Here is a 24,788-nt window from a genome sequence, read left to right as displayed (position 1 = left end):
TATCTGTAAAAAAATTAACAATTTATCAATGAAACCACTCAACTTGTCCGAATACAGAATTGATAAATATGTACAATCAACTGCTTGTGAAAATATTATATTTACTATTTTTCCGATGCGAGTTTTTTCTCACTGAGTATAGCGGGTATTTTGGAGTTGACCGGACTTTGATGGAAAAGATTCATTACATCAATAAAAAACTATATTTCGAAAATAATTCCATTCCATTTGCGAGGTAAAACTAAAAATTACATTTTTTTTATGGATATTCAACAGCCTGTATCTTTTCAACTAGGCAAATAGAAAAAAATGCTAGGAAAAAAATGTTTCTTTTGACCTCAGCAATCTTAGGTTGAAACATATGTACACGTCAAAGACTCACTCTGTATAGCAAGATCTTTTGTTTTTTAGGATTATCGTACTTTTCAAACAATCATTCGAAAAAACGTGTTCCATTTTTATATAACAGCTCAATTCGGATGCTAATAAAATGAGAGACCTTGTTGTTTGAGATATATCTATTCGATACTCAATTTTCACAATAATAATTATATTTTAGTGACAACAGATCTGTCCGAGTTGAGATTTTGCTTGTATAATGAATTGATTTCAAGTTTTTTGCGAAATTTCTTGTATATGGTGCGTTGCTAGAACCATAGACTACAAGCAGAATATCTATAAAACCAGGACAGCGCTGATATGCAGTCAGGAGCTTTTGAGCGAGAAGACCACATATATCTATACATACAGTTATATGGTTTCGTACTCACATACACGTTTTGGCAAAATGCTTAAATACAGCAATGATTCTACTCTCGTAAAGGTCATTATTTTCTATCTGCCCTAATTTCATTGAATTAAAATCTCCGCTATTTGATAAATCTGGAGGAGCTTCATTTTTGCTTGCAAGTTGAACTTTGATGACGAAGGCAGCCATTATAAGACCATATATAGCATATTTTTTCCAATGATCCTTCAGCTTCTGAATGCTAAAAACTTGTTCTGGATCGAGTTCAAGTTCCTTCAAAGTTGAAGAGAAGGAATCATAGTAAAACTGAAGAAGATTGTCGAATTCATTAGTTATCGTATTTTCATCACAAGATGTATAAAGATAGTAACTTAGATCTGTGGCAGGAGATCCAAAACTGGACAACTGGAAGTCCAAGAAACATAAATCCAAGGGCTCAAGGCTTTCTGCATCCTTAAAAAATTATATTATGATGAGAATTGGAATTGAATCAAGGATTTCTCCACCTACCTTATATTTGAACATCATATTATTGATCCAACAATCGCCATGTGTGATAAGTACTTGATCTTCTTCATTTGGACAATTCCCAAGGATATTCATAACATTTTCGGGAACACCCTCAAGTTTTTCTACGATATTTTTCAGTCCAGCCTTATCTAGAATTTGAATAGCATCTTCCATATAGCCTCCGAATATTTTTTTGAAATCCTCTTTTTCCATGAAAGCTCCGAAAAGGTTTTTCATGTCTTTCGTTAAATCAGCAAACACTTCTGGTTTTTTGAAACGCAAAGCTATAGTTGAAGCATGATATTTTCCATAGTTACTCAAAACTTTTCGGATGTGTTCCATATTCATTGCTTTGTTTGTATCCCACAATCTGAAACCCTTGGCTTTCAAATTGTCCATTATCATTGTTTCGTGTCCAGGATCCTCGTTTACCAAATATGGTCGAGTCATATTTTCCAGATGGTAATCTGATGAAGATTCCGTCAACATCTGACGAATTGCTGGAGCAACTTTGGAATAGAGATGCATCTCACGTTTGTCTCCAATAGCGTCTTGGGATAGTTCTCTCACTTTCTTGGATCTTTTCGTTGTTTTCATCACCAAGCTATACTTTTTTTCCAAAGTTTTTGGTGTAACACTGTAAAAAATGATTTCGGAGCCATAATTTGTACCCTTTTCAGTTTTTCCTTCAATGTGTATATCGTAATCGGTGATTCCTTCATTCTTCATAATTGTTTTGGTGAAAACCTCAAGATCGTTCACTATTTCTTGCTCCAACATAATGTTAACCACTGGCTCACGATTTTATTCAATACCCAAAAACAGTTTACCAACAACTGATTATGAAATTCAATGAAGTAAATTATTTTTGCACATTCGTAACGTACAGTACTATACGATTAGATATTATCTGTATGAACATTTGAGAGCGTAAATTGTTTTGAATCGGGATGACCTTGAGATGATTCTAAACAAGTCTTCATTGAGTGATTATGATTACATAATATATCTATGTGTTTGGATTAATGAGTATCAGAAACTGTAGATATAGGGCTCCTACCAGTCTCAACTAGACAAATATACTCCCTAACGTAAAAATGCAAAACAAAGAAGGCGGTGGAATTTTTTTGACTAAACTTGGCAGAAATTTTTAACTAGTTAATGCTTGTAATCGACTAAAATTTCATTCAAAATGATGAATTGGCCATGGAAAATTTGAAGTCCACTTATTGTCTCAGTTTAAATTATCAGGTATATGTCTTGAAATATTGAGCCGACTTTGGTGTTGTGTTTTTGGTTTTAATTCTTCTATTTTTGTGTTGTTTCTTACGTTGTGTAGCTGCGATTATGCCTAGAATGCGACAAGTAAAAATTGTATAGTATAGACATAGGCATAGACATTATTGGAAAATGATGTGAAGGTGCTTTTTCATTCAGAGAAAATGCAAATTTTCTTAACCGTAGCCAATTATCTGTAGTATGGAGTTATCAAGAATGGTCTAGAGAAGACCATTGACTAATACTAGCTGTCAGATGTAGGAGGTAGGACTTGGAGAATGCGCAATATGTCTAGATCATTATGGCTTTCAGATTGAAGCAATTAGCCAATTCTCTACAAACACTAGATGTTCACTGGGATGAATTTGAGACCGCCACTGCATCGTGATAATCTCAAAATAGTGAATCATTAATTTCAAGGTAATCTTCAAGAAGAATACTCCACGAAATCAAGCATTCATAAAGTTATATCTAATCATTTCGAATGTTCGATATCTAGTGTATGTAATTTCGAGTGAGTATAATATTTGATTAACAGTTATTGTGTACTTTTATGGTGAATTAGTAGTAAACCAGTAGTTACCGTCATGTTGGATCAAGATATAATGAACGATCTTGAAGTTTTCACCAAAACAATTATGAAGAATGAAGGAATCGCCGAATACGATATAAACATTGAAGGACAAACTGAAAAGGGTACAAATTATAGCTCTGAAATAGTTTTCTTTAGTGTTACACCAAAAACGGTTGAAAAAAAGTATAGCTTCGTGATGAAAACAACGAAAAGATCCAAGAAGATGAGAGAACTATCCCAAGACGCTGTTGGAGACAAACGTGAGATGCACCTATATTCCAAAGTAGCTCCAGCAATTCGTCAGATGCTTATTGAATCAGCATCAGATTTCCATCTGGAAAATATGACTCAACCATATTTGGTAAACGAGGATCCTGGACACGAAACAATGATAATGGACAATTTGAAAGCCAAGGGCTTCAGGTTGTGGGATACAAACAAACCAATGAATATGGAACACATCAGAACCGTTTTGAGTAACTATGGAAAATATCATGCTTCTACTATGGCTTTGCGTTTCAAAAATCCAAAAGTTTTCGCTAATTTAACGAAGGAAATGAACAATATTTTCGCAGCTTTCATTGACGATGAGGGTGTCAGAAAATTGTTCGGTGATTATATGAGAGACGCTATTCAAATTCTAAATAAAGCTGGACTGAAAAATATCGCCGAAAAACTGGAAGAAGTACCCGAAAACGTTATAAATATCCTTGCAAATTGTCCAAATGAGGAAGATAAAGTACTTATTACTCATGGCGATTGTTGGATCAATAATATGATGTTCAAATATAAGGTAGGTGGAGAAATACTTGATTCAGTTCCAATTCTCATCATTATATAATTTTTCAAGAATGCAGAAAGCCTGGAGCCCTTAGGTGTATGTTTCTTGGACTTCCAGTTGTCCAGTTTTGGATCTCCTGCTACAGATTTGAGTTACTTCCTTTATACCTCTTGTGATGAAAATACAATAACGAATGAGTTCGAAAATCTTCTACAGTTTTACTATGATTCCTTCTCTTCAACTTTGAAGAAGCTTGCACTCGATCCAGAAGAAATTTTTAGCATTCTGAAGCTGAAGGATCATTGGAGAAAATATGCTATATCAGGTCTTATAATGGCGGCCTTCGTCATCAAAGTTCAACTTGCGAAGAAAGATGAAGCTGCTCCAGATATATCAGAAAGTGGAGATCTAAGTTTAATGAAATTAGGTCAGATAGAGAATAATGATCATTTTGAGAGTAGAATCATAGCTGTTTTTAAGAATTTTGCCAAGACGTGTATGTGAGGAGAAGTGACAACTTATTTCAATTTAAACTTGTTTCGTAAAAATATCATTAGTTTAATTTGAAATTGTACTTATTGTATTGAATATTTGAATAAACTCATTTATTATTATTATTATTATCAACTCTAAGTACCGGATCAGACGGTCTGATAAGTGATTTTTTTTTCATTTCCTATAAAGATTTTTCGGAATCATTGACCAAATGGAAAATTCCTACCTACCTGATATAAAATCCCTTTCAATGCGTCTATACGTGTAAAACTTTTAATCTATCCAAACGTCAATTGTAAAATGAGCTGATGATATCGGAAATATTGGGTATTTCTTTTGCAATATTATTTTTGAGTTTTCTATGGTTCTTATGTTGGGATCTCACTATACTATGATTCGAATCTTTTCGTTTGAGAACGTACGTTGAATAGTGGGGCAACACTTAGGATTGAAAGGTACTTGTTAATATTTTCACAAGAAGTGGATTAGAAATGTTTACCAACTCTTCATTTATACAAATAAATTTGTTTTTAATATGTCTGAGATTTCTTCGATAGATCGTTTATTTTTGATAATATCGATATAGTCTTATCATCTTATTAAGTGTATCACTCAAATAGGTATTTCATCTAGATTATCAATCTCTAGATAAATATCCTAAATTGACTCCCAAGAAAAAATCTCTTATATGTCCAGCAGTCGCGATTACTGAATAACATCCTACAAAAATCAATAAAATACAAAAAAGACTTGTTGGAGACTCAATAGAAACTATTTTCCAATATATTATTGTCATTAAAATATGAATTATCATAAAATAAACCTACCTATTAATGTGAATAACTGATCTTTGTATATCCAAAATAACCTCTCGCTGAATTGTATTCCTGATTTCTAAAATAATTCAACAAAATCTATGTAATCGAGCAGAGAGTTATTGGTGATCCAATTTCAACTAATTTTTTTCGAAAACAACAGATGAAATAGTAATTTACGCAACAATTTCGGAAAATAGGGTTTTTTTGGACGAATAGATAAAACGAATATACAAACTTCCAGGACGAGCGTAAGCGAGTCCTGGAAGTCTGTGAGTCCAAAAAAAAACATTTTCGGGCGCGTTGCGTACAATATTTTTTCGGCAACCGTGTAGAATAACACTATCGCTGCTGCTTTCCATATTTTATTGCGATTGCGATCAAAAAACATGCAAATTGTTGACATCTAATTTCATATGAACTGTCAGCCGTTTTCTCGGTTACTATGGTAATGATTTATTAAAAATATACCTACCAAGATTTTCATATTCACAATGACACAAACGACTTGATTCTTTTCCGGCCTAGTCCGGGAAGTACGTACTTTCCGGACTAGGCCGGGAAATACTACTTTCTCAGAGAAAAATCGTCCGGGAGGTGAGCACTTCACGGACGGTTGCCGAAAAAATATATATTTAATTCTTTGTTCTTATTTTCTATGGATGAAATATACTTCTATCAAATAAAAATTCCCAAATGACGTAGCTGCTCATAATCAACTTAATACTAATGTATTGTGCAGTACAAATATATCTTACAGATTATTTGGTAATCTTTCGCTTTTTAATACTGAATACCATTGGAGATGGGTCACTTGAATGCTTTATGAGTATGCTACTGGTGAAAATAACACCATAATTTCTTGTACTAAACCGAAGTTCAAAGAAAATTTTCACCAAAATGAACAAAAGCATCAAAGACCCTTCGGTTATATTCATCTTGATTTTTGACAACGACGTTAAAACATTCCGAAAAATTGTCATTATTCACGGCGTTTTTGGCCATTTCGTTGAAATCTGGAGCGTCTTCCTTGTCCACCAAGCATATCCTCAAAACCAAGAGAGAAGTCAGAAGTCCAAACTTGGCATATTTTCGCCAATGTTGTTGGAGCTGTTCGTAGGTGAATATTTCATCTGGTTTGCATCCCAAACGTTCAAGGCTGTCAGATAATGAAGCGTAGTACGTCTTCAGGATTTCATCGAAGTGAGCTAGGCAAGCTTTATCGCAGGTGGAGTAGATATTGTAACTGAGATCTTTGGCTGGTGAACAGAGGGATGATAGTTGAAAGTCTAGTAAGCAGATCGATGAGGGTTTTGAATCATCTTCATTCTGGAACAGATGTGAGATTCGTATGTTAGAAATTGTTGAGTCAATTTCGTATCACACAATCAGGCACTTCAAAATTTTTGACTGGAAATGTATACATTAATGAGATAAGAAAAGGAACGAAGGATATCGAAAATTCTTATAACCCAGGTAGTTTGAATTTGTTATACTCATCTACATAAATGTTAAACTCAGATGAAATAACCCATTGATCAATAAATATGAAACATACCATGGTCACAATGGCAATGTTTTGACTGTGAATACAAAATGCTATTCAAGAATGACAAAAAAAGTGTGAAATACGTGTTGAAATATTAAGAATTTACCTGCAATAATGAACTTCTGGATTCATCTGATATTCTATTTTAATATGTTCTAAATTCATGTAGTCCAGACTAAGAAAATTCTCTAAGAATCATTAAACAGCACTGTACCAATAATACATACCTCATATTTGAACATGAAATTGTTATTCCAACAGTCCAAGTGACCAATAAGCATATTGTCGCCCTCGTCAAGTCCAGGATGTTTGATGAACACATCCACGTCCTCTACGAGACCATCATATTTATCAACAAGATCTTGCCTCCCATTCTTCTGCAACAATTTCAACACATTGTCCAGCAGATCTTGAAACAGAAACTTCATATCCATTCTTTTATTAAATTCAGCCGTAACGTTCGGCATTTGTTTCACCAACTCCTCGTACTCGTCCGGTCTTTGATGCTTAAGAGCAAGAGAAAGAGCGTGAAACTCACCATATTTCTCCATCGCTAGAAGAGAGTGGTCTAAATCCCATGATTTCTGTCTGTCGTGAAGTCTGAAACCTCTACTCTTGAGATTTTCAAAGATTATGGTCTGTTTCCAGGATATGTCACTAGTCAGATAAGTCTTTGGGACGAAGTCAAGGCTGAAGACTGATTTGGTGTCTTCGATGAATTTTTGGTATGTTGGAAAAACTTTGGTGTAGATGAGGAGCTCCCTGTTGTATATCATCTCAACAGGCAGAAAGGCATTAATATCTTTTGATCGTTTAGCTGTCTTCATCACTAAATTATATGGTTTTTGATCACCCTCAGGTTCAACCCTGAGGAATAATATAACACAGGCGTAGTTGTCACCAGCTTCGGTTTTACCATCGAAGTGTAGCTTATATTTTTCTACGCCCTCTTCAACCATCAGCCTGTGGATGAGATCCTCGGCATCTTTCTTGATTTCCTCGCACTCCATGTGTAACAACAACGTTTGATCAACTGGCGAAGCACAATTACTGAACAGGAAATCGTTTGATATAAATTGCTGGTATAACCATTGACAGGCGCATACAACAAAGTTTACATCTATCTCACCCACTACAAAGGTTGACCTTCACCAAATTGAAAACGAGAATATGCTGCACCAAATTTCAGATAAAGATAACGACCTTGGGATCTCCAGATAGGACAGGGACGTATCGATAAGATTTATTGCTCATTTGGAATCATTAAAAATTCCTTTTATCCTGCAGGAAGATATATTTCTCTCCCGAGATCTATGTTTGTCTTTACTTGATTGAAAATTAATTTCCGATGAAGTATATCTATATTTGTCTTTACTTCATTGGGAATTAATTTTCAATTAAGTATAGATAAATATAGATCTTCCTAGACACAAGATATGATGAATGGAATTCCACGTCAATACATAACAGGATAAAAAAAGGGAATTATTTATCAGATAGGAGGTCGCTCAAGGATCTTATTTGAGTTCTTTATTGAATTTAGCCAAACTTTCGATCACTCACATAGTCATCTTCAGGGCAAATCAATCTGAACCTATCAGTGCGAAGTCAGGCAGAAACATAATAACCAGAGTCACATCTATAAATAAACTTCCTGGTCTCAAAATTAAGAATTGAAAGTCAACAATTCAGATCAAAATTACAAATTTCCGAAATTCGTTTAGTCAAATCCAATACGTCAATTATCACAGGATAGAAAAGTAAAATTTTTCGCTTGCAAAATTTCAGACAACTCCTGAAAAACATATCTTGTCTGCTTATCGATAAACGGATAAGCAAATCCTTTCAATAGTCTTAACTTATACGATTTTTGTTTGATTTTGATGAAGTTCACTACAAATATTCAGTTTACCTATGTCGCTTGATTTTTTTTCAGGAAGAGACCGAGATGAGTCTTTTTATTTTTCATGAAGAAATATTTCACAATCTGAATCATGAGATATTATGATGGTTGAATCGATCAAATTCGTGGATATTTTGATAAAACAAATGATTAAAGTTTAATCATTTTGAATAGAGTATTTCTCATGGAGGACAGAGTTTTTTTGAGCAAATGAAGAGAAAGTATTTTGAATTTGTAAGTTTCATTGTATTTGGTTCAATTCAACCAAATTGCAGGATAATGAAAAAAAAAATAACGAGAACTCAAATACATTATAATATACAAATAATAAATTCATTTACAGAATGATATAATTAATTGTTAATTAGTTAGTTATAGTTGATCACTTTTCAATTACATTTGGGGTCATATCTGAGCAGATTGAGATATTAACTTAAATATACCAATCTTCAGTTATCAACCCAACAGGAGCAGAACACACCAACACTGAAGTTACTGGAAAAATGTGAAATCTCCTCAGAGGAAATTTTCAGCGAAGTGAGCATATACACCACTAATTCTTCTGTCATACTCCTCTTGGTTAGTCACCTTGACGTTGAAGCCATCTATCATGTTCTCGTGTTTGGCCATTTCTTCTATTTTGGGAGCATTTTCTTTCTCCAACAACTCTATCTTGATGATCGTTATGGAGAAGAAAAGGCCATACAAACCGTACTTCCTCCATTGCCTGCGTAGATCTGCCATGCTGAAGATTATATCAGGGTTGCTGCCCAAAACCCTCACAGACTCCTTCAGAGTATCGTAGTAGATCTGGATAAGTTCGTCAAAACGATTGAGGCATGTGTTGTCGCATGTTGCGTATATGTTGTAGCTTAGGTCTTTGGCTGGTGAGTCTACTACAGAGAGTTGAAAATCCAGCATACGTAGATCTGATGGTGTAGATTTGTCATCATTCTGGAATGTGCAAGGAATTTTGAATTCAGTCTCAAAATCAGTTATATCATTTTGAGCTTTAACCTAACATTTCATTCATGTACAACTAAAACCATTTAGCTCGAATTCAATGTTTCTAAAGGACTAAATCGTAAAGGTCAAGTCCAGATTATAATATAGTAAATACCAAAATTTATAATTGAAATTTTTGAAACAGATCACACGCCTCAACAACGTTTAGAAATTGTTTCATGAAAATCATTGCTCATTTGTGAATATTGACAGAAATCCATGAAGAATTCTTGCACTACAATATTCAGTTAATCGACTCATTATTCATATTGAAGACAAATTCAAAAATCATATCAAGTTCGGCTCAGTATTTGTGTACACTGTCTACAATACGATTCAAATCGATTAACTATGTTATCGTTCATGTGTACCTACTTTTCAAATTTCTCTCAGTATTCACAAACGAGCACTGATTTCGATTAAACAATTCAACACTTCGTAAACGTTGTTGAAGCGTGCATCTTCCCATGATTAAATATAACAATTTTCTGAGCACAAATAACATTATATCATTTTTTATAATATGGAACCTACTGGAATTTTTTGATTGAATTAGAATCAACGGTATAAAAATTAAAGGGAAATATCCAAAAAAAACTGTTGGAACTATGTTTCTAGAAGATATCATATTTACCTCATACTTGAACATGAAATTGTTATTCCAACAGTCCATATGACAAATCGCCAATTTATCATCTTCATCTGGTTCTTTCAACAACATTCCTTCAGCTTCATCCAATAAACCATCATACTTTTCCGCCAGATCTTCCTTACCGTTCTTCCTCAACACACTCATAATATGTTCTAAAGGCTCAGTAAAAAATCCCTTCATATCCATCTTTTTTTCCCAGACATTTGATACATTTCCCATCTTCTTCGTCAATTCCCTATACACTTCAGGTTTCTGGTCTTTCAACGCTATAGAAAGTGCATGCAGCTTGCCATATTGTTTCATAGCCAAAGCAGAATGTTGGAAGTTCCAAGGCTTCTTCCTGTCGTACAAGCTGAAACCAGAATCTTTCAGGTTCTCCAAGACGATAGTTTCTCTTGAGAGCTCGTCGTTGATCCAGTAAACTTTGGGCACAAACTGGAATTCAAAATTTGGCGCCACTTCTCGAATAAACTCTCTAAACACTGGAAACACATCTGAATACATATACAATTCCCTACTGTAAAACACCTCGATAGGTACAGCTTCTCGAAGGTCTTTTGAACGTTTCGCTGTCTTCAGCACCAAATGAAGAGTCTTCTTGTTTTCCTCAGATACCACCCTTATGAAATACACTTCACCCATATAATTGTCACCAGACTCTGACTGTCCATCGATCTCGTATCTGTAATCAGATACACCTTCTTTCTTCATGATTGCTTTTATTGCTGCAGCAATATCTTCCTGTATTTCTTCGACGATCATCTTGTATGGTATCTCGAAGCCACCACGTGTGCAACTGATCGTCCAACAAAATTCCTTGGGAAGAATTGGCAGCGCAGTTATAATTTTTTTTTTTGCAAACTACTCTCTTATCGAGGAAGCTTATGTAGCTTTGGATCAACTTTGGCCTTCAGCGGTCGGAACAAATAACACACCACACTGTTAGAATGATAATTTGAAGTTAATTATTTTAGATTGCATAACAGCGTTCCCCGATAGTTTGGAGCATTCGTATAGGAACGTACTAGTGAATATTCTTCTTTATATCCTCCTGTCGAATCGGAGAGATCATTTTATATGATGGACTTTGTCACTACTAATGACATTGAAAATTATCTTGGGAGTTCTTCGCGCTATATGAATTGATCGTCCAATACTGCTACTTCTGAAGAATCAGAGTTTCATTTCAAGTGACGTTCTGCACATAAAAGGCGGTACCCAAAGAATGGAATCGGATCGAAGTCATAGTTATAATTGTTTATCAACATTGAATTGGAAAAATTGATAATTCCATTTCAAGCGAAAATGCAAGCGATTGCAATGTGACGTCACCATGATAAAGCCTAGAATAACAATTAATCGACTCTGTGTTCAATAAAATAACCTCAGTAATCATTTTTTTTTATTCATTTCAGTTTTAGATTTTAATGTTTTTAATATTCAAGTGATTGGAATTTGTCCAATCATGATGAATAATCCGAAACAAATATTCAAAACAACCACTTAACGTTATCTCCAGTATTTATCATAAGTAAATAATCTGGTAAGCTGGGTGGTCAAGCACTTGGAAGTGCAATTCATTGAGTTTGACCATAGTTTTTATCCATTTGTGAAAATGAGCATTGCCTTGGTGAAAGTGCATCTTTTTCTGCATTTGAAAACGTAATTTTTTTATTTCTGCACTCAATCGATCCAATAACGTTATTTAATTATCGCTGTTGATGATTTCACCCTATTATTTCAGATGTAAATTTAAGATAATAAATGTCTGAAACGTTGACAAGGTCCGACTGGGGTTGATTGGTTAATTCTCCTCTCCCATAGGCCATAATAGTCCAGTTTAGCCAATATCTCACTAACAATGGTAAATAATTGAATTCTGCAAGCAATCTCCTATGATAATGATGAGTATTCTTTGGTCAGAAGTGGCAATAACTTGCGTTTTCAAAAATCAGTATTGCATACTGATATAACGGGTGTTTTTTTTTCGAGGTATATAACTTTAAGTTGGCATTACTGTTCGAAATGGCAACCGATTTAACAGCTGTCAAGTGATTTATTCTCAGTTTGGTTTGGCAATTCATCATGAATAGACTCACGCCTGAACAACGCTAGCAAATAGTGCTATTTCATTTCGAAAATAATGGTTCTGTGCGGAATACGTATCGCACACTACGTCCATTTTAGCGATGAAGCGCACTCCTGGTTGAATAGCTACGTCAACAAACAAAACTGCCGCATTTGGAGTTAAGCTAATCCTCAAGTGTATGTCGAAACACCGTTACATCCAGAAAAACTGACTGTTTGGTGCGCTTTATGGGCTGGTGGAATCACTGGTCCGTACTTCTTCAAAAACGATGATGGCCAGAGAGTTACAGTCAATGGTGATCGGTATAGAGCCATGATTACTAACTTTTCCATTCCTGAATTGAACAACCATGATGTCCAGGAGCTGTGGTTCCAACAAGACGGCGCAACATGTCACACAGCTCGTGGCACAATCGATTTATTGAAGGACACGTTTGGTGACCGCCTAATTTCACGTTTTGGACCTGTGAATTGGCCTCCAAGATCTTGTGATTTAACACCGCTAGACTACTTGTGGGGCTATGTGAAGTCATTGGTCTATGCGGATAAGCCACAAACCCTTGACCATTTGGAAGACAACATTCGCCGTGTTATTGCCGATATACGGCCACAAATGTTGGAAAAAGTCATCGAAAATTGGACGTCCAGATTGGACTACATCCGAGCCAGCCGTAGCGATCATATGCCAGAAATCATATTTAAAATGTAATGACACAAGATTATCTTGCGGATAAATAAAATTCATGTCAATCGAATGATCCATCGTTGTTTTATTGCAATTTAAAGTTCTATAGCTCTAAAAAAACACCCTTTACTATACACCTTCTCATCATTTCTTATTTTCATGGTTCATTTCATCATCGCAACTTAAATTAAAAAAATGATGAGCAACTTCACTCCATTCCTGCTAGAATGAATATTAGCAGAAAGCATACTATCTGTATAGTCAATTTCATTTTTTTCAAGGTTGATAGTCTGCTAGTAGAACTAAATTGCAATATAATGATGATTGCTGTCTAAACTACATAAGTGGTTCCCCTTGTGTTTTTCACTGATGGAATATAATCTGCTCTTCCTTGTGCCTCTCTTCTGTGGCTTTTCTATCAGTCCTCACCAGATGTTATATATGAATTGTCCTCGACAAACATGGATGACCTCAGTACCTTTGCTGAAAAATTGATGTCTGAAAAAGGTGTGGAAAACTACAATCTTACTTTGGAGGGTCTTGTGAAGAAAGGCGAGAACTACTTGGGTGAAGTACTATTTTTCAATATCCTTCCAAAAAATGGAGATAAACCACTTCACTTCGTTAGGAAGAAAGCTAAGTTTGTAAATAATACTGAAGAGCGGGAATGCATAAGAAAAGTTTACCAAAGAGAATCCTACATGTACAAATTTGTTTTTCCGGCTTTAAAAGATTTCACGAACAGACAACGCATCAAATCAACTCTTTTCTTCTCACCTAAAGTTTACTCTATACATGAGGAAGAAAATCAAGAGATGCTGATATTTGAAAACATGAAGTATTCAGGATATCAACTTCTAGATAAGAAATTACCAATGGACAAGGATAGGGTATCTCTTGTCCTTGAGACTTACGCAAAATTCCACTCTTTATCTTTTGCCATGAGCGAATTGGAACCTGAGACATTCAAAGATCTAACAGAAAATATGACTGATGTTTGGGGCAAGTTCAAGTTAATTTTAGATGCTTCCAACTATTTCGGAGCTCTACTCAAAGATGTTGTAAGTAAGCATGATGAAGACAACAATAGTAACCTGATGTTGAAGTATAAACCAATTATAGATGATATCGAAAATGTAGTTTATGTTGAAGTTGATGAATGTGATAGGCTGGTCATATGTCATGGAGACTCTTGGAGTAATAATATGCTTTTCAAAGACAATGTAAGTACTTTTTAATTCCAGAAAACATGCCCATATATAATTGATTTGAATTGCAGGAAGAAAAAGCACCTCAGTCAGTATGTCTGATTGATTTCCAAATGTCTAGTATGTCAACCCCTGCGCTGGACTTGAGTCATTATCTTCTTAGTACTGGCGATAAAGAAGTCTTGTATAATATAGAGGAGTATTTGAAGCTGTATCATGATTTTTTGTCTGATTCACTCAAACTATTCAAGATTGATGTTGATAAAGTTTTTTCTTACGAAAAGCTGATGAAGCACTGGAGAAAATACGGGAAGACTGGACTAGTTATTGCAGTTTCTAATATCCAGATGTCCTTGGCAGAACTTGAAGAGATTCCAGATGAATTAAATTCAATCATTCATACCAATACATCAGAAATGAGAAATGCTGACTTGTTCAATAAGAGAATAGGCGACCTTTTGATAAGTTTTGCAGAAAAGTTTCTCTAGAATATATACATTTTTCAAATTAAAATGGCTAAAAAATTTGGAATGAGACAGTGAAGGTTGAGTGACGCCATCTTTGTTGTTATTTGAAAAAATGGATAAAAAGGAGTTTCGTATATTGATAAAACACTGTTTTTTGATGAAAAAACTGCTGTTAGCCAATCAATTGCTTCAGTTATTCAGATTCTTCTCTATCAACAACAACGGTGTGAAGGTGCTCCAGGTGAATAAATTAGGCTCTAAAGAAGATGAATCTTCCTACAAAAAAGGTATTAAAAAGTTCTAGGAGCGTTGGAGTAAATGTATCCTTCTTGATGTTGACTCTGTTAAGAAATTGAGGAGAAAAGTGTTTTTGAAGTAAAAAAGTTCACTTTGTTGCGTTTACAATAACGTCAAAAAAATTATTCAATATTATATCTCTTAAAATATTATTGTAAAAAGTAGATAACACGCAAGACAGTAAAGATTCGGGAATATCAATCAGGGCAAATTTTTGGATAACATAACTGTTCATTTGTTGGACAGTATATAATTATTCGATGGAGTGGGAGTTAGCTGCACGTTATTTACTTAGTTTTATTCCATGATTATTCGAATAGTAGGAAGCTAGAACGTTTCATGTGATGAGATTGTAATTATATATCATCAAATTGTTACGTGATATGACCATGACAAATTGTTTTTTGCTGATTTTCAATCAAGTGAAAATATAATTTGTCTAAATGTTTAAATTTTTTTATATTATTGTGAAATAGTTGATCAACTAATACGAGGAGTTCCTGTTCAATTTTCAGAAATTTAAAAATTTTCCACATTGCGGTTGTGAAATCTAATACATACGTGATTGTAAGAACAATCCTATACATATATATTTCAACGTGACCATTGTTTGAACAATGATTTCAATATCTTGATGTATTATAAATTATTATGTATTTTGGTTTATTGAATTTGATTTATATTTATAATGGATTAACCGATACCGTTCATGGAAAAAACTTTTCACGATATTTCACGAAACTGTATTCTATAAGTTAATTGCAATTTAAAATCTTCGAAGAAATTACAGAAGATGACTACATAAGACAAGAGGAAATATATCAATTGAAAATACGATAGAAACACTGATTCGGTGTAAAAGGGCTTTCGAAAGTTCGTTAATTAATGCATCTATTGCGCCCTTGAAGACCACAGAACTGAATATTGTGAGATATAGTTTATTATGATGAAAATGTGTCAGTTAGTTCATCTAGTCATTCTCTGTCATTAATTCATCCTGAAATTTGGCATGAACATTCTTGGTACTATTTTGCATATGAGTAAATTCGAGCTTGTTGGATCTATTGATGCGGAATAATAAGGTAATCTTCTCCTATAATTTTGACGAAGCATCAAATCACCGTGAAACAAGATATAGCAGCGAAATCGACAGAAAAAGTGAGAACTAAGAAGAAGAGATTAGAAAAATACAGTACCTTCAAGTAGACACAGTTCTCGAAAAGAAGACTAACACCCAGTTGCACGAACGTTCATTAAATTTTGATGTCCTCATTAAAATTTTAATCTTGCAATATGAGGAGGATACCTTCACCCCTTAATGGAGGATTAAAATTTTAATGCGATATTAAATTTTAATAACGTTCCTGCAACTTGTGTGGGACTAGTAGTATAGGCAGAATTATTAACCAAAATATTTAATTTTCATTAATTCTTTGGTAATCAATCGTAGTGTAGCATAGGATATAACCTAAGCTGTTCTGTATCAGACTTCCTGACTATTTATTTCCGAAAGCCACCAAGAATGCTATTATTTCCCAAAACAACTGAAACGAGACAAATGGTGCTACGTGCTTGAAGGCAAGAACGGCCGTAAAAGGCATTAACTCTTAATTGTTGTCGATGAAAAACACCAGCAGGTAATTAATAGAACAACGCTGCTATCCCAGCTTATTATATGCCATACTCACTGCGAATTCCACGAAATCGTTGACTTTGATCTTCCAGAACCGATGCCATCGATATCGAGGAAAGTTTGAACTAACACTTCACTGAATAAGTTCTGGGCCCAGTAAAATATATTTTTCTGCTCCCCTTACAGCTACAGCAGAATTTTGATCGGATGAAGAAGCCCTTCAATATAAATAAGTCAGCTTATTTCGTAAACATGAACAAATCACTACATCTATACATACGGGGAGGCAGAGCTTTTGCTGAGGTTTTTATCTGTGCTCTTGTATCATACGTTGAATTGTATTTCCTCTCTTGAGATTCATCGACACATTTTTCAGGTGAATTTTATTCCTGGAACTTTTGATGTCTAAATTCATGTTATAACTGTATCCTGTTGACTCCACCTCTTTCATCTAATCACGTCAAAAAAATGGATAGGGCAATAATTCTATTCGAAATTAATAGAGAAATGCTACGATTCTAAATATAACTTGAACCAACATATGTTTCTCCCTTACTTTGATCTTAAGAGTTGGAGGAGGATCCTGATTTGAAATATTACCATAATAAATTTACATAATGTCAATGAATGATATAAGTTTGCACTAAGAACTTTCGGTTTTAAAAAATTCACCGTTTATTTTAATGCTCATTTCCTGATCTATACATTATGCTCTATGACTTCGTGACAATGTGTATACTTTTCAAATATGATTTTGAGGTCACTGATGATGAATCTATATATTAAATTATGTCCATACGTTCGGCTATCAGTATAGTCAGTCAGTAAAGAAAACTTTGGATTGAAGGACCTAGAAATTGCAGTGTAGGTTCTGCCAAAATTGTAGTGTAACAGAACCATTGGAATACCTATTGACAATGAACTGACAAGTGTATTATCCAATAAAGTTTTTCGGTGTGCTAATAAATCACGCTATATAAAGAATACAGCCTATCGTGCTTCATGAAAAATTTCGTCTTGTTAGCATTATCAGGACTAGAAAATCTAACAGAATATCGGAAGACTAACCTAAAATTTCAGTGCCAACAGAACCGACCAAGTTGAAATTTTGCGTGTATTTATAAAGAAAAACAATTCCAAGACTCTAGCGAAATTTAGTGGTTATAGTGTTATTAGAATAATAAAAATTCAAAAAGAATATCGGAAAAATTAAGAAAGCACTTTCAAAAAGTCAGGAGCTTTTAAGGGTTCGTCGCTCATGCGCCAATTGCGCTCTTGTAGGCCACAAATATGGTATACATATATGGTTCTGGGTGTAATTGGTGAATGAATGACCGAGCTACCAAAAGCTCCTGGCTTCTCGTCAGGGCTCTGCTAATTTTTTTGATTTCGTGAAATTTATATATCAAATTTTGTTGTCGCAGATTGTAATGAATTTAACACGGCTGCATCAAAAACTTATTGTTAGCTGGCTATCGCGGAATCTCCAAACTATTCCTGCCTTCTACAAATCGTATTTGTTTTGTACCTGTCACAGCTCCTGAAAAATTTACGAGAAATGCGAAACCGTGGTGAAATAGAAACATAAACACGAGATGGCATGTGTATCTGCAATCAACCGTGGCGTGAATAAAGATAATTTTATAATTTTATTGGTCCGATTCGACCGCATGGTTTTATATACGAAAATATGGGTCGATATAGATATAAAAATTTATTTTCGGATGGCGCATGGTTGCCTGTGTGTCGCCCGATCCAAAGAAATTAATGGTTGGGTGAGATATTAGGTTTTTGCTCTGCGACAGCGGTGTTGAGTTCCATAATTTATTCAACGCAGTGAGTTGTACGGTGTACGATTATGAGTTATTAGGAAAATACGCGCTTGTAAAAAATTCATTGGAATGTGTGAGATTTCCGTTTCAACGCTAACCATGATTTTTTCGAAGGATATTAAGAGTTGATCATTGTTTTTGAAGGATGTGTAAATATTATCGCAATATTGCGTCATGACCGAGAGAAAAAATTCATATATTGATATGAAAGAACAATTTCAAGTTACATACTGAATGATCATAACTCCGTTGAGCCTTTGATAACGGAAATAAGTAAAGGGTGTTTTTTTAGAGCTTTAGAACTTTAAATTGCAATAAAACAACGATGGATTATTCGATTGACATGAATTTTATTTATCCGCAAGATAATCTTGTGGCATTACATTCTAAATATGATTTCTGGCATATGACCGCCACGGCTGGCTCGGTGAAAAACACGTTTTTCTTTTGCATTTAAGGATGTTTTTCTTTAATTTCTGCACTCGATCGATTCACTGGTTATTGTTTTACTTTTGTGAAGATACTCAATAAACAATATACCTTCTACGTCACACGGTTACCCATATCCAAAAAAAATAACAAATTCGACGTCACTTCACATTCAATATCTCAATCCAGACTTTATTCATCTTTTGAATCTTTATTGAACGTTTTGTTGATGTTCCCAATATTCTTATAGGAAAAAATGATGGTAGAATCAAAGGAAGCTCTCTATATGGAAGTCCACGAATATAAAGGGTGTTTTTTTAGAGCTATAAAACTTTAAATTGCAATAAAACAACGATGGATTATTCGATTGACATGCATTTTATTTGTCCCCAAGATAATCTTGTGGCATTACATTCTAAATATGATTTCTGGCATATGACCGCTACGGCTGGCTCGGATGTAGTCCAATCTGGACGTCCAATTTTCGATGACTTTTTCCAACATTTATGGCCGTATATCGGCAATAACACGGCGAATGTTGTCTTCCAAATGGTCAAGGGTTTGTGGCTTATCCGTCCGCATAGACCAATGACTTTACATAGCCCCACAGAAAGTAGTCTAGCGGTGTTAAATCACAAGTACTTGGAGGCCAATTCTCAGGTCCAAAACGTGAAATTAGGCGGTCACCAAACGTGTCTTTCAATAAATCGATTGTGACACAAGCTGTGTGACATGTTGCGCCGTCTTGTTGGAATCACAGCTCCTGGACATCATGGTTGTTCAATTCAGGAATGAAAAAGTTAGTAATCATGGCTCTATACCGATCACCATTGACTGTAACGTTCTGGCCATCATCGTTTTTGAAGAAGTACGAACCAATGATTCCACCAGCCCATAAAGCGCATCAAACAGTCAGTTTTTCTGGATGTAACGGTGTTTCGACATACGCTTCAGAATTAGCTTCACTCCAAATGCGGCAGTTTTGTTTGTTGACGTAGCCATTCAACCAGAATTGCTTCATCGCTAAACAAAATAAAATGGACGTAGTGCGCGATACGTATTCCGCACAGAACCATTATTTTCGAAATAAAATTGCACTGTTTGCAAGCGTTGTTTAGGCGTGAGTCTATTCGTGATGAGTTGCCAAACCAAACTGAGAATAAATAGCTTGACAGCTATTAAATCGGTCGCCATCTTGAACAGTAATGCCAACTTAAAGTTATATACCTCGAAAAAAAAACACCCGTTATTTGGTAATTTTTTCCAGAAAATTTGAATGTTCTAGGTCTTCTTGCTCAAGAGTTGTCGTGCCTGAAAGATTTGAATTTGAAGATGAATTTGTCATCAGTGATTCTAACCTTGAACCCCATTTGAGATCATTACCGGCTAAAAATTCGAAAATTACAGACATTGTGATGAAAAATTATAAATTAGGACCCTAAAACTGAATGAAAATTTCAAGTATCTAGCATATTTCATTTCCAGCATTATCATATACACAACGATCGGACCTACTGATAAAAGAACTCAATCATTCAAGACTATTAATCAAAATCAAAAAAACAATTTTTCTAGAAAATTCAGAGTCATTCACACCAGGTTTCACAATATTATTACTTCCGTATTGTCATGTCTGCTATCAATTATCAGACAGGTTTGAAGTACTCGAAATAACAGAACTATCTGATGATGAACATCTGCAAAGATATTCCGATAATCTAATAACAAGTCTTCCGCGAATTGTCTCTATGAATTTTCCCAAGGATAAATCTAGATACAAAATTCTTCGAATGACATAGATAAAAGAATCGTACGAATCTGATTGAGAAACGGGTACATCATACGATAAAGGTACCTTACATTATGAAAAATTAGTGGGTGTAATGTAGCGAATTACGCGAATATACGATTGCTTCCTTGTCTATCCAAAGAAGAGGGAGCTAAAGGGTGTTTTTTTAGAGCTATAGAACTTTAAATTGCAATAAAACAACGATGGATTATTCGATTGACATGACTTTCATTCATCTGCAAGATAATCTTGTGGCATTACATTTTAAATATGATTTCTGGCATATGACCACCACGACTGGCTCGGATGTAGTCCAATCTGGACGTCCAATTTTCGATGACTTTTTCTAACATTTGTGGCCGTATATCGGCAATAACACGGCGAATGTTGTCTTCCAAATGGTCAAGGGTTTGTGGCTTATCCGCATAGACCAATGACTTTACATAGCCCCACAGAAAGTAGTCAGCGGTGTTAAATCACGAGATCTTGGAGGCCAATTCACAGGTCCAAAACGTGAAATTAGGCGGTCACCAAACGTGTCTTTCAATAAATCGATTGTGGCACAAGCTGTGTGACATGTTGCGCCGTCTTGTTGGAACCACAGCTCCTGGACATCATGGTTGTTCAATTCAGGAATGAAAAAGTTAGTAATCATGGCTCTATACCGATCACCATTGACTGTAAGGTTCTGGCCATCATCGTTTTTGAAGAAGTACGGACCAATGATTCCACCAGCCCATAAAGCACACCAAACAGTCAGTTTTTCTGGATGTAACGGTGTTTCGACATATACTTGAGGATTAGCTTCACTCCAAATGCGGCAGTTTTGTTTGTTGACGTAGCCATTCAATCAGAAGTGCGCCTCATCGCTAAACAAAATAAAATGGACGTAGTGCGCGATACGTATTCCGCACAGAATCATTAACTTGCACTATTTGCAAGCGTTGTTCAGGCATGAGTCTATTCATGATGAATTGCCAAACCAAATTGGGAATAAATCACTTGACAGCTGTTAAATCGGTCGCCATCTTGAACGGTAATGCCAACTTAAAGTTATATACCTCGAAAAAAAAACACCCGTTATAAAAAAAAATACCATTCTGAACAACTTGGTTTCGCGTTTTTGTGACCTGTGTCATCAACAAAATTCAGTTGTACGTGTTAACAAGCATTCCACCATTTAGCCGATGGAGCAGAGACACCCATCATGCCATTGCCTTGCTTGCACAGTATTTTTTCCCACCAAAAATAGTGTTTTATGAATTTCCGAACTTCGATGTTATCCATTTTTCAAACAACAACAAATGTAGTGACATTCAATCTTCAATATCTCGATTCAAACTTGTTCAGAATTTTCGACATGCATCTCTCCGCTATGGCTTATTACCTCAAAATGAATATTTACGATAATACTATCCGTATTCCTTGAACTTTTTATGAAAATCTTGGGAATCGTTTAAGAGTTATGCTCGTTGGAAAGTTGGATCCATCCTCCTGTATCTCATAAACGAATAAATATATTTCAACAATGAAGTTGGTGAGGACAATTTAAATATTGTTCTGCATTCGCACTGGATTCTTGTACAGTTATTCATGAAACACTCTGTATATTTCTCTTTCGTTGAAGTCTATCGGTCGGGTATAGTTTAAAACCGTGGTTCTTCTGCCGAAAATAAACGATATCTCGTGAAGCGAATATAGCCGAGGTATCGTTGGAAGAATGCATTCTCATAAACATATCAACTGTACGAATTCCAGAGTTCGCATTCATATAACTGCTAACTGCACCAGTCTTAATGTCCTCGGTTCTGAAAAGAGTTTAAAAATAATAATAATTATACGCTACCTCCCCAAAACACAGGAATGTTAAAAGCGACATCTTTTATTCATGATTCAATTCGGATCGTTTCAAAATTTTGTGAATGGGGTTTTCGTTATTCTTTTAGATTATTTTTCGAATAAGAGGTTTAATTATGATGAAAAAAACGAATATGTTTTGAGAGGAATTCAATGTTCATTGCATTACAAGGAGAAAGGCTCTTCGAGAAATAACACTGTCAGGACACTTTCCTTGCAAAATTTGCTATTGCTTCGTTGCTTGTGCAACACCCTGTATATAAAGGGTGTTTTTTAGAGCTATAGAACTTTAAATTTCAATAAAACAATGATGGATTACTCGATTGGCATGAATTTTATTTATCCCCAAGATAATCTTGTGGCATTACATTTTAAATATGATTTCTGGCATATGACCGCCACGGCTGGCTCGGATGTAGTCCAATATGGACGTCAAATTTTCGATGACTTTTTCCAACATTTGTGGCAGTATATCGGCAATAACACGGCGAATGTTGTCTTCCAAATGGTCGAGGGTTTGTGGCTTATCCGCATAGACTGATGACTTCACATAGCCTCACAGAAAGTAGTCTAGCGGTATTAAATCACAAGATCTTGGAGGCCAATTCACAGGTCCAAAACATGAAATTAGGCGGTCACCAAACGTGTCTTTCAATAAATCGATTGTGGCACGAGCTGTTTGACATGTTGCGCCGTCTTGTTGGAACCACAGCTCCTGGACATCATGGTTGTTCAATTCAGGAATGAAAAAGTTAGTAATCATGGCTCTATACCAATCACCATTAACTGTAACGTTCTGGCCATCATCGTTTTTGAAGCAATACGGTCCAATGATTCCACCAGCCCATAAAGCGCACCAAACAGTCAGTTTTTCTGGATGTAACGGTGTTTAGACATACACTTGAGGATTAGCTTCACTCCAAATGCGGCAGTTTTGTTTGTTGACGTAACCATTCAATCAGAAGTGCGCTTCATCGCTAAGCAAAATAAAATGGACGTAGTGCGCGATACGTATTCCGCACAGAACCATTATTTTCGAAATAAAATTGCACTATTTGCAAGCGTTATTCAGGCGTGAGTCTATTCATGATGAATTGCCAAACCAAACTGAGAATAAATCACTTGACAGCTGTTAAATCGGTCGCCATCTTGAACAGTAATGCCAACTTAAAGTTATATACCTCGAAAACAAACACCCGTTACAAATACCTTCGCCTATAGAAACAGTTCAATTATTCAGATGACTAAGCTCCAAGAAAATCACGGTATATTGACTTCTGATAATTTTAACAGATCTCCATTGAGTGCTTTATTATAATGTAGAAGAGATTATTCTGCATTAACAGCTTGTCTAGGTACAGTTCCACCTATCAGCTATTTACGATGTTGTTGCAATTGGAAATGCATCTTATTACCCTTTTGCAACTAGTTATACAGGCTCAGATGGTTGAGTGGTGAACGGTTTTGCATATTATCAAGATGCAGAAAAGTTCATAGTCGATTCGTATATTTCATAGCTGTCCAAAGTGGACTTTTAGCTACATTGACCGACTGAATTGGTAAAAGTCAGAGTAAGACGGATTTACATAATGTATCAAGGTAGGGTTGACTTGGAATTGCTTAATAAATATCATATATGTAGTCATACTTACGGATTGGAATATTTTCTCAACAAGGATTTAATGCAGAAGAATGCATTTTCAGAAAGTGAATGTTTTAATTTGGGCTTAATATTATTTCTCCATGAATTAAGTTAGTGAAAACCTTAAAGAGGATTCTCAAGCAGAAATATTTCTTATCAAACGTGCTCCTAAATGATTATAACAGCTGTGAACTATTCAGAGGCTACCAAGGTCTCTAGATTGAACACAACTCTAATTTGATATGAAATTTATATTCATGTTATATATTTTTCAGAATAAAGGGTGTTTTTTTTTAGAGCTATAGAACTTAAAATTGCAATAAAACAACGATGGATTATTCGATTGACATGAATTCTATTTATCCGCAAAATAATCCTGCGGCATTACATTTTGAATATGATTTCTGGAATATGACCACCACGGCTGGCTCGGATGTAGTCCAATTTGGACGTCCAATTTTCGATGTCTTTTTCCAACATTTGTGGCCGTATATCGGCAATAACACGGCGAATGTTGTCTTCCAAATGGTCAAGGGTTTGTGGCTTATCCG

General features: G+C 35.1%; 4 protein-coding genes across 4 annotated transcripts; 2 read left to right on the top strand and 2 right to left on the bottom strand.

The window, feature by feature from the left end:
• Window positions 1–503: 503 nt before the first annotated feature.
• Window positions 504–11,425, bottom strand: LOC123677133. Its single transcript, XM_045613646.1, has 6 exons — window positions 10,293–11,425; window positions 9,174–9,607; window positions 6,978–7,800; window positions 6,192–6,530; window positions 1,259–2,059; window positions 504–1,201 (listed from the first exon to the last, which is right to left on the bottom strand). Exons 1-6 carry the CDS (start codon window positions 11,070–11,072, stop codon window positions 767–769), a joined length of 3,612 nt encoding a protein of 1,203 aa, XP_045469602.1. The 5' UTR covers window positions 11,073–11,425; the 3' UTR covers window positions 504–766.
• On the top strand, window positions 2,744–4,505 carry LOC123676092. Its single transcript, XM_045611787.1, has 2 exons — window positions 2,744–3,903; window positions 3,961–4,505. Exons 1-2 carry the CDS (start codon window positions 3,124–3,126, stop codon window positions 4,393–4,395), a joined length of 1,215 nt encoding a protein of 404 aa, XP_045467743.1. The 5' UTR covers window positions 2,744–3,123; the 3' UTR covers window positions 4,396–4,505.
• Window positions 5,851–7,903, bottom strand: LOC123676091. Its single transcript, XM_045611786.1, has 2 exons — window positions 6,978–7,903; window positions 5,851–6,530 (listed from the first exon to the last, which is right to left on the bottom strand). The coding sequence occupies exons 1-2, from the start codon at window positions 7,758–7,760 to the stop codon at window positions 6,081–6,083; spliced, it is 1,233 nt and encodes a 410-aa protein (XP_045467742.1). The 5' UTR covers window positions 7,761–7,903; the 3' UTR covers window positions 5,851–6,080.
• Window positions 11,426–13,359: 1,934 nt separating the features above from the next.
• On the top strand, window positions 13,360–15,596 carry LOC123676093. The gene is made up of 2 exons (XM_045611788.1): window positions 13,360–14,306; window positions 14,363–15,596. The coding sequence occupies exons 1-2, from the start codon at window positions 13,545–13,547 to the stop codon at window positions 14,777–14,779; spliced, it is 1,179 nt and encodes a 392-aa protein (XP_045467744.1). The 5' UTR covers window positions 13,360–13,544; the 3' UTR covers window positions 14,780–15,596.
• The last annotated feature ends 9,192 nt before the right edge of the window (window positions 15,597–24,788 follow it).

Source organism: Harmonia axyridis, chromosome 3 (assembly GCF_914767665.1).
Source record: "Harmonia axyridis chromosome 3, icHarAxyr1.1, whole genome shotgun sequence".
In the NCBI taxonomy this organism is placed as follows: Eukaryota; Metazoa; Arthropoda; class Insecta; order Coleoptera; family Coccinellidae; genus Harmonia; species Harmonia axyridis.
The sequence above is the reverse complement of the archived record's forward strand: the minus strand, read 5'-3'. Positions and strand labels throughout refer to the sequence as shown.

Coding starts and splice junctions, on each gene's coding strand:
- LOC123676092 (XM_045611787.1), top strand. CDS start 3,124: ATGTTGGATCAAGATATAATGAACGATCTTGAAGTTTTCACCAAAACA. Junction 3,904..3,960: donor ATATGATGTTCAAATATAAG/GTAGGTGGAGAA, acceptor TAATTTTTCAAG/AATGCAGAAAGCCTGGAGCC.
- LOC123676091 (XM_045611786.1), bottom strand. CDS start 7,760: ATGGAGTGCGAGGAAATCAAGAAAGATGCCGAGGATCTCATCCACAGG. Junction 6,531..6,977: donor ATTTCATGTTCAAATATGAG/GTATGTATTATT, acceptor CATCTGTTCCAG/AATGAAGATGATTCAAAACC.
- LOC123677133 (XM_045613646.1), bottom strand. CDS start 11,072: ATGATCGTCGAAGAAATACAGGAAGATATTGCTGCAGCAATAAAAGCA. Junction 9,608..10,292: donor ATTTCATGTTCAAGTATGAG/GTAAATATGATA, acceptor TGCACATTCCAG/AATGATGACAAATCTACACC. Junction 2,060..6,191: donor ACGAAATGGCCAAAAACGCC/GTGAATAATGAC, acceptor ATTGAATAAAAT/CGTGAGCCAGTGGTTAACAT.
- LOC123676093 (XM_045611788.1), top strand. CDS start 13,545: ATGGATGACCTCAGTACCTTTGCTGAAAAATTGATGTCTGAAAAAGGT. Junction 14,307..14,362: donor ATATGCTTTTCAAAGACAAT/GTAAGTACTTTT, acceptor TTTGAATTGCAG/GAAGAAAAAGCACCTCAGTC.